At 40.2% G+C, this 10,426-nt stretch overlaps 1 protein-coding gene across 2 annotated transcripts in view; it reads left to right on the top strand.

Annotated features, from left to right (window-relative positions):
• The first annotated feature begins 5,975 nt into the window (after positions 1-5,975).
• The window catches only part of INHBA (inhibin, beta A), a 15,266-nt gene continuing 10,815 nt past the window's right edge, over positions 5,976-10,426 (top strand). Inside the window, exons 1-2 of one of the 2 annotated variants that reach the window (XM_008950156.1) lie at positions 5,976-6,040; positions 8,701-9,222. In XM_008950156.1, coding sequence (XP_008948404.1) covers positions 8,835-9,222 — 388 coding nt within the window. In that variant the 5' untranslated portion in view covers positions 5,976-6,040; positions 8,701-8,834. Of the gene's footprint in view, positions 6,041-8,541; positions 9,223-10,426 lie in introns of those variants that run through there. The other variant, XM_008950230.1, reaches the window with a different exon arrangement.

Here is a 10,426-nt window from a genome sequence, read left to right as displayed (position 1 = left end):
AAATTAACGGAAGTGGATTAGTGAATTAAATCCAGATTTGAGGACCCCATATCCATTCCAAAGGTTTAACCTCAGTGCTACCAAATCCAACCTCAAGTGCTATAACCCCAGATCTCAGGAAAACTATGAGATAAAGTCTCAAAAGTTAGACAGGCCTACATCTGAACCTGGAAACGCAGAGTTATCTCCAGTGCCTGTGTGTGGGTATGTGTCTGTGTGTGCAGGGAAGGGGGGCAGCTTCATTACCTCAACAAATGATGACTGTTTGTTTTACTCCTCTCACTTGCCCATATGTGAAGTGTTCATGTGAAGTATTTTCAGCAATTTCCTGTGCTTCCCTGAAAATAATCACTGAACCCCAACTCGTCCCTTAGAGGTAACCTATGTTGGACATGAGTCCAAATATTATTTTAAAGAACCAACATGAAAACCAGTGCTGGTGATAAGAATATAGCATGGTGTTGCTCACTGCACTTTATGTACTTTAGATGGACATTATGTCAAGTCAAGGAGCTTCTGAATCATGTGGTTAATGGCAAAAATGCTGGACTGAGATTTTCAGCAAAGACACAGATACTTGTTCGTGCTTGCTCCTGGGAGAGCCATAGCAGCCTCTTGTGTGCTGCAGGGCTAGAAACTGCCTCTCCTAGAAGCTCCATAGTGCCTCAGAAAGAATAATTGAAGGACACCAAGCAAAGGTGGCACCAAGATGATAGGTGCCCAGGTGGTACCAAAGGAAGACAGAATGCACAGGGAGCACTGACATCCAGCTTGATGTCACACAAGCTCAACTGGTGCCTGTGCCCTCATCTGCACCCTGCCCACCATTATGGCTTCTTTCATCCAGATCCCAGAAGCTCATGAGAAACCAAACAACAGCAAGGGCTTGTCATATCTGACGCACAGCTCTCAGAACAGATCTTGATTCTTTCCATTTTACAGGTGGGAAGATGAGGTACTTGTCTTCAGCAGTCAAGGGCAGAGCCAGAGAATGCAGATTTCCTGGGTCCCCAACTAACAATCTATTCAACAAACAGTAGTAAGCAGTCAAGCTTCCCCTTACCATTTTCACTCTAGGATGTATTTACTTTTCCACAGTGATTTGTTCCACAGGGGATTCAGAATGGACAAAGCAGCAACAACGCACAAGATCAACACATCCTTTAAAAGCCACTTGCTGGTGTCCTCAGTATGCCCTTATGCCAATTCGCTGCTGGCCACTCTCACAGTGAGGGAATATTTGTTGATGTTTGACACTGCAGCTTTTCCCAATGGCCTGTGCCTGATGACTACCTTGGAAGATTTGCCAGTGTAACCTCTTGTTGAGTTCAACTTAATGAAAGTGGCAAGCTTAGGAGCTCCATTCAATTCCCTCCCACATGTCAGCAGATTTAGAAGTAATCAAAACATAATAGGCAAAATGTATCCCCATCATCAAGGAAGCTAAAAAAGATGAACTCTTTCTTACAATATTAAAACTGGGATCTGTTTTTAAAAGGAAAAACAAACAAAAACCAAACCAAACAAACAAAAAAAGCCAGACATAAATACATAGATGCTAAATAAAAATAAATACTTTAGATCTGATCTTCTGCTAATATAAAGCAGCCTCTGCAGTCAGAAGAGCTACCTCAATTTACATTACCTAGGTGTCCATCCCTCCTCTTGCAGAGCTGTAAATCTTTCTAAACTCCCCAGGCAACATCACTTTGGAAAGTACATCAGTGAACAATCATCGGAAGATCTAAGACCCAATTTCTTGGTTCTCTTTCCATCCACCAATGGTTAATATTAACCTCCAGAGTCAAAGCTTGATTCAACTGAATTCTGCTCCCACAGTCAGCACTAACTTCAGCAGCACTGAGAATTGGCCCTGAAAGCTCCAAGATAGCAGGAGTCTGTACTTGCACCCTTTTGTGTGCTGTGATTTGACTGACCGTGGTAAAAGGAACACAGAACAGAGAATTCACAGCTTGTCAGAGAAATAAAACCATTCCCTGTTATTTTACAGCTGGCTCAAATAGATCCTTGACAAAAGTCCACTAATCGAAGTACAATTACTTAAGGAATTATTTTGATGTATGTTTTGTGCAGCAGTTAAAGTTTTCAACCACATGTAAATTAATTTAGTGGAATCTACTCTTCAATAATATCTTTAATTCACCTATAAATATTAAATGCTACTCCAGTTTTAGCCATAAATTTTTCACCCTATTTGGAACCAAACAGGATCTGTCATCTGGGGCTCCCTCCCTGTGTGGTTTAAATCATTGACATGACTCTAATCATAACCTCTGGAAATATCTTTGAAGACAGCATCACTCAAGACATTTTACACATTACAGAGCTGTTTCTCAAGGAAAAAAAAAAAAAAAAAAGACAGAAAAAAAGACTTTCCCAGTAATGTACTGAAAAATTGTCCATCAAGTGAACAAACTATGTGAGCAATGTTAGTTCTTTGGACTATCCTCTACAGTTATAACTTAACTGCATACTCTATAAACTCAAGAAAATTCTCTTTGTAAACAGGTTTGCCCCTAAATTCAAAGTTTTGAACAAGCTTTGATTATAAAACACATTTTTGTCATATCACAACCCACTAAGAACATCATCTGTGTCACCTGGCTTAGGCATTGGCCTCTCATGGGTTTTATTTTTAGGTATAAAATGGCAACACATAAGCTACAAATGGACACAAAAGTATCCCTGTTAAAGAACCAGCTCACTGTTCGATGAGTTGGCAAGAAAAAAGAGCAAGGAATGACATGGCAGAAGACATGGGTATAGTTTAGAAATAAAATTAACATACTTGCTTCTGTTAGTCAGACTGACTTTACATAGGATTCTCTTAAAACAGAACACTGATACTTATCATGCCCCCTCCAAAAAGTGTCATCCATTAATATAAAAAAAAAAAAGGGGTGAAAATTTGAAAGCTATTCTTTACCTCACCCTCTAGACTGAGTTCTTATCCTCAGATGAACTTTATTTTTTTTGACCAGCCCACTAATTATGATTGAAATCACGGGCCCCTCTAAACAGCACATAAGCATTAGAGTTAGCAGCAACAGCAAGAATGGCCTTAATTGGGCTACTTACATAAAAGTAAAACCATAAAACTTCTTAATATAAGTTTCTGGCATATCTTTTCTTGCTGTTACAGTAAAATAAGGTACAACAAAGTGAGATTCCAGCTGATTTGCACAGAAATCTGTGCCAATGTATTTTCTAGTGGCTGCTCTTCAAAGAGGAGTGGAGACGCACAAATACTGTTGTGTGCAATTCGGGATTCCAAAATAGCCAGTAAATCACACAATCTCCACTAGGTGAATAATGAAGTGGCACTGGGCCATTTTTTTTTTTTTTTTTAATGGTTTGTAAAATAAAATGCACAATTAGGAAAAAAAGAGACAGGTTGCTGGAATACTAACCTTGCTCTCTCAGCCTCAGTCCTTTAATTATTTCTGATCCAGCAGAGAACCAAAATATGCCTGTGAGCCAGCAAGATAGGCTCAGCATCACTCCCATGTTTTATGTGGTATCAGAATTTAAATTAAAAATCCCGACTTCACTAAGTGAACAATGATTATCTGGATTCTCTGCCAGAGGGGAGGAGGGGAAAAAAAAAAAAAAAAAAAAAAAAAAGGCAAGAAAAAAGGAAAAAAAAAGAAAAAAAGAAAAAAAAAAAGCTACAGTCTTTCCCAAGAGCAATTGCCCTTTCTGGCAGGAAGGGGTAAAAATAGAGGCAGCTCATTAATATGGCTTGGCAGTGCTTAATGGCAGCTGGTCTGAAGAGTTAGATCAGTGGGCCTTTCCAGCAGTACTCCCGGACCACTGCCAGCAGGTGTTGCTGTGTTCAACAAAATGAAAAGAAGTGGAGGGGTGGGGAGAAAAATATTTATAAAGAGAGAAATAGGTGTGAAAAAAAATTAGTCACTGAGTAAAGCTTTCATTAGGCCTTTGGTAAAGCTATACCCAAATTCCCCGAGGCAATAAGGAGCATGGTTTGAAATGAATAATGCTTTTCACTTCTCCTAATCTCCTTTCAGAAGTTATCCTGCACTATAAATCACGTACATGTTTGCTGTGCTTCACTCGGTAGCCTTCTCTTTTTGTCCCGGCCCACAGGCTTGTGCCCAGGGGGGTCAGGACCGGACTTCTGCCGTTGGGGTTTTTGGGTGCAGCTGGGTGCTGGGTGGATGGGGGTGTGATGGGCAGCAGCTGTCACCCCTGCCGCTGGGAGGGGAGCACCCGCTCCTTCGAGCCCCAGGAGAAGATAACTCTGCTACTTTCAGGGCAATTTTTCTGCTCTCTGTAAAACCAGTACGATACAAGATCTCTTGCTGAGCGCACGTCTGCTGCCAAATTACAGCAGTCACTGCACAGCCAGTATGTAACTAATTTCAAAGAGTTTTAGGGTACCGGTTAAAACCAAATTCAGTCTGTTCCTGAGAAAAACAGAATTCCGTGCTGGAAATGTCCTTTGCCAAAACTCAGTTTTAGGATCCACGATATAAATATGGCCCTGCAAATAATGCTCATTATTTGTTTCGTCAAGCGTGTCTCGCACTGTCCTTGGGGGGGGAGATGGGGGGAGGCTGTTGTTTGTAACAACTGGAATCGCCAGTGTCAGACTGCAGGAAAGCTACTGCAACCTGCTTCAAGAGCCTTCAATCCACAGCATGTTACAGCCTGAAAACTTATTATATGCATATTAAACCTGGGAAAGAAAACAACCTATCTGGTCATATGTTTCCCATTAACTCCTGATTTTTTGCTCATTTTACCAAAGCTGTTGTGTGAATACAGCACACACACCAGTTGGACTCGGTGCTGCTATAAGGACTCCCTGGTATCACTGTAAATTGGAAATGTTAAATCTTTCTTCCCTGATCCACATCAGCCATATTCCAAGAGAGATTAAACTTCCATTACCAACAGGACATAAAAATACAATTATAAGTACGATTCAGGCCAAAAAAAAAATCTGAAGGATGGGGATTTTCTGGTAATCAGTGGGTGTTTTGAATGAGTAAAGACTGCATGATCATGCCATTTGTCATAAATGGTACCACATAAAGCCAGCTATTATGTGTGCTTAGGAAAGGAGATGGGTTTTGGATTTACTTTTGGCCTTGGATATTTTACTTTTGCACTGCTTAACTGGCAGACAGTTATTTCTGATTTTCATTAATGTAAACTGAAAAGAAAATTGCATTTTATTTTATTCCACATGTGATAATATCACACTTGCAAAAAAAATGTAACCTGTCATTCATTGTAACTTATTTTTAGATGTCTAACCAGTTTTTAATAGTGTGGTGCAATCTGCACGTCAAGAAGCCAGGAGACTTGGACAAGAGCAATATGATTCATTTTTTTAAGAGCTTTAAAGGGATCCCTAAGTTTACAGAAGGACATATTTATACAGAGACTGAATTAAATAAAAAGAAAAATCATCCACAGCAAAAGGATTCTTAATCAAAAGCATTTTCCTGAATTTGAAAAGAATCCAAATTTGCAAATAGATTATCTGGTATATCCTGAAGTGTGGAAGAAGAAGAAAACAACTTGCAAACTAGTAATGAAGTATCTGGTAAATACTGCATTTGAACTAAATCAGTGATATCTACATCTAATAATATCTATATCTAGCTATGCAACAAGGCAAGTTGAAGTGTGTCTTCCTGACTCATAATGTTTGCCTTCAGTCTGATTTTAAGTTCTATTCTTTAGATGGGTACAGAGGTCATTCTGCAGTTTGAACCCACGATATTCTGTCATACTAGACAATTAGGAGTTTCCATTAGATAATTACCATAAGTATGTCTCATACAGGAAAAACAGTCAATTGCTGATGTAACAGGATTAACCAATAAATCCAGTGAGCCGGCCCACTTAGATTTGATTGACATTATATATGAGTGTACACATGAGAAGTACAGTATAAAGCTTCGCATTGTAAATACCACAAAGAGGAACTTCAGCAGTTCTTAATGCACAATACGGCAGTCTCCTCCTGAGAGTCAGGACTAGAGAGGTAAAACTTTAAATCAGCTTCTTTCTTTTAAAACTGAAACTTTTGAATTCCTGTGCATGCTGTTGCATACTGTTAGGGCTGTACTGAATGAATGCATAGACAGAGCTTTGCAGCTCAGGTAATTTTATAGATGGAGTCTGATGCACCGTTCCTGCATTTATTCCAAGAGTATGTGGGTTTTGTACAGATGTATGGATGTATGTATGGGATTGCAAATGAACTATGTATCAGCGGTATCGGCAGACTCGCTTCTAGAAAAGAGTGTTTTTGAGAAAGTTATGCTTTAATGTTAAATCTGTCATCATCATGGCATGCAAGTAAAATATGCTATACCTATCTGTAATAGAGATTGTCTGCGATAAGTGTACCTGTTATGTATGGCAAGCAACGTGTACCCCACAGCCTGTCCCTTAGTTTTCATCAGACACTGCTGGGATAGGTGCTATATTAGAAATATAAATAACCCCTTTAATTATGTCATCTGTTAGTACATCTAATTATGAATGCATATTTTCATCTGAAATTATTTTTTTTTGTCCAATTAAACTTCTAGTTCTATTTCAAGCTGACTTTCAGACTTCGTATAATTACAACAGACTTTGGGCTGTTCGCAAGATCCAAGAAATTTAGATGTATTATAGCGAGGTTTGTGTTACAAAGATGTGTTTATAAGAATGGCTGCAGGGTTTATAATGCTGACAGACCTGTGAGTGTAACAGTATATAACAGTATAGCAACTGAGGTCAGTAAAACACAGATGAGGGTGTACTATGGATGCCTTTTAACAGTGAAAGTCTTATAAAAAGGCTTAATTGAAAAGGACTTGCAATATATAACATTTGTAAAACTTTGGTTGATTGTTCAATTACTTCTGTATGTTTCATTTACTCTAACTATAATTCCTTGCCTGTCTCTCAGCCCATGTGCCGGTAGTCATATCATGGAAATTAGAGACCTTAGAATGCTTATATTTATAAATTAATCCCTTCCACTAAAATACAATGGTTGATGGTAATATAGTGAAAATGGAATATTTGCTGGGTAGGAGGTAAGCACACCTGAGAAGGCAGAGGTGTGTGAGAGAGAGAACGAAAGGAAGGAAAAGAAAGAGGGTAAATACTAAATGAGCAGAAGCCATTTCAAGAAAATTTGAACAAGTTAAAGTCTGGAGGGAATGAACCTCAAAAGTTAATCGGCTCTAGTTCTCCCATTTTCTGTTACCAAGTTCAAACATGAGGGAGTTTACTAATTTCACCCTTGCTGGATAAGGAACAGAATGGAGAGACTACAGAACGTAAAGGCAATGTGAAGCCATGGCAGTGACACAGGGAATGTCTTTGCACTGCAGAGCAGAACCCTCACAGGAACAAACTGGCAAGGGTCTACTAACACTGGTAGAAACTCTGGCTCCTAGCAGTGTTTTAGATTGCTTTTCATTCCCTATGCCTTATCCTCATATTATGATTGCTCTGCATGGTTTAAATGAATGAAACAGAAAGTGCCTTCTAATAACAATGGGCCAAAGGTACATCTTACTCAGCCTTCACCCAGACAGAATTATTATTGGCATCGATGAGGGCTTTGCCTGAGTCAGGAGCGAGCACGATTTGGCCAGACGACATGTAACACTTTTCACCTTCAAAGCATTTTTCAGACATTACTTGATCAACCCCAAACCTAAATATATCTGCCTGAGAACTTCTAGGCACAGACTAGCACAGAAGTAGGGGTATTTCTGGCTCGAGGGCACTACCTGAGCTGGTCACAGATATGTGCTGTACCAACTCCTGCTTAGGCTTTCAGTGCCTGACCACATACTGCAGCTGGAGAGTGTATCATGTATTATACAGCCCTCCAAACAACGGTGTTATTTTGCTCCCGTCAGATCTCTTGCCAGTGTTGATAACCTCCAGCATTTGGAAGTGAGCAGAAAAGATCTTTTCTCTTCTACTCAAGGCAGAATAATGTTCCACCCAAAATATTCAGAGCCCCTGCCCTCACCCCCATCTCATTCACAAACTATTTAACATCTCCTGCTATCCCTAACAGTATCAGGCAGGACTAAGAGCAAGGTGCTTGTTAATAAAAGGTTTCACTTCATTCATTCATTCATGTTTCCTCTGTTTAGTTAAGCCAGTGATACTGTTGAAGGAATAAAACAAACAAAACACACACACACAAAAAAAAAAAAAAAGAAAGAAAGAACAGGGGGAAAAAAAAGAGGGGGGGAATGACAGCCAGGAGGGAGCCAGGAGGGTCAAAATGAGAGAAGAAAAAAAAAAAAGAAAAAAAAGAGTAAATTTACAGGCATGAAAAGAGATTTTAGAAAGAGGGGAGGGCAGAAACCACGAGTAGTGATATTTGAAGAGAGGTGTGTGTTAGGGGAGCAATGAGCATAAGGAAGCCAGCCTGCCTGTTCCTCCCCCTTCCTAATCATAGCCTTTACTCACAGACAAAACTCCCTCCCTCTCTCATTCACTCACTCACTTTAGGCCAATCCGTCCTCTCTCTCTCTCTCCCTCTCTCTGTGTCTCTCTCCTACTCTGAGACAGAGTCAGAACTCTTCTCCCTGACAGCCACAAACATCTACAGCACTTATTGCATTCAGAGAGGGAACCTGCAAACAAAACTTCACAGAAAACTTTTGGTTCTTGTTCCAGAGAATTTGCTGAAGAGAAGGAAAAACAAACAAACAAACAAACAAACCAAACCAGCCCCCAAAAAAACTGTGCGTGAAGGGGGAGGAAAAGCAGGGCCTTTTAAAAAGGGAATCACAACAACTTTTGCTGCCAGGATGCCTTTGCTTTGGAAGAGAGGATTTTTGTTGGTGCTTTGCTGGATTATAGTGAGGAGTTCCCCAACCCCAGGATCCGAGGGGCACAGTTCAGTCACTGACTGTCCATCATGTGCCCTCGCCACGCTCTCAAAGGATGTGCCCAGCTCACAGCCTGAGATGGTGGAAGCAGTAAAGAAGCACATACTGAACATGTTGCACTTGAGGGACAGACCTAACATCACCCAGCCGGTGCCCAAGGCAGCACTTTTAAATGCCATCAAAAAACTCCATGTGGGAAAGGTGGGAGAGGATGGTTATGTGGAAATAGAGGATGATGTTGGAAGAAGAGCCGAAATGAATGAAGTTGTGGAGCAAACCTCAGAAATCATCACTTTTGCAGAAGCAGGTGAGTGCTTGAAAAACAAAACTGTAAAATATCCTTTGTGCCAGAACTGCAATTAACTTCTTCTCCTCAGCAATAATGTTTTCTGTAAGGTTGTAGGATGAGACCTGGGGGAAGGGAGAAGGAGGAATGGGATGGGGGGGGACAGGACTCTGAAGGAATTTGATTTTTCTGACTTAGTCCTGGCTACAGATTACACTTGCTGAGCACAGACAGCCACACAGGGAGGAAGCTCTCTAACCAATCTTAAGCAGAAAGTCAGGCTGCAGCAGGGTCCTCCAAACTGCCTGGGAAGCCAGAGTACTTGCAGTAAAGTGCAGGATTGCCGAGCTGATGGTGAAAGTAAAAGGGCTGAAGCTTTTTGGGGAGTTTATGAAGACAGAAAGTGAGCTGCAAACTACTTGAGAAACAACCCTTTCATGTAAAAATTACAGTGGAAGTTGTAAGATCAGATGAAGCAGCTTTAACTTTTAGCAGTGAGAGGCTTTTTTTTTTTTTTTTTTAATTTAACACAGCATCTTCGGCAGTAAAGAGTTGCAGGGACTGTCAGATGACTTCAATAGAACCGGACAAGTTGCTGTAGCTGATCCAATTTGTAATGCAGACTTCTGCATACTGGAAAAAAAAGATTCCGTTCCTAAAACGCTCCTGCCAAAAAAATGCAACCTTGGTAGGGTGTATTTTGAACTCTTTCACAGTTCTGTTTTCCCTGACTCTTATACAGTAAGAGCTCAGAATATAGATATTAAGTAATAGCTTAAAACTCACATGAAGTGCCTATAGGCAGCAGCTCTAAAGTTGTACTTTACTGCCTTGTTCCTACACGAATAGGACTGGGGCTCGTTCTAATCCAATGAATATGTATGTGCATATAGATCTGTTAGCATATGTGAGTATGTTTATACATGCATCACTAGCAGTATCTTGCAATAACTCTATCATCTAACTAACAGTAACTTTTTATGATGCTGTCTAGCCAAAGCATTTTTCCTGTTGCCAAGACGGTTTTAAAAGAATGTCATTGTTTTGTTTGGTACAGCATATGGTAGGCAAAGTATGCAAAGGAACTCCAAGCATTTTTGTTTAAAAGTTTGCTGCAGCAGTATAAACAATTAAGACAACACTCAGAGTTTCCAGTCCTGAAAACCTGTTGACTCAGATGTTCTGTTTGCAGGGAAGCCATGCACGAGAAGTGTGCATGCTTTTA

Source organism: Merops nubicus, unplaced genomic scaffold (assembly GCF_000691845.1).
Source record: "Merops nubicus isolate BGI_N331 unplaced genomic scaffold, ASM69184v1 scaffold2460, whole genome shotgun sequence".
NCBI lineage: Eukaryota > Metazoa > Chordata > Aves > Coraciiformes > Meropidae > Merops > Merops nubicus.
The sequence above is the reverse complement of the archived record's forward strand: the minus strand, read 5'-3'. Positions and strand labels throughout refer to the sequence as shown.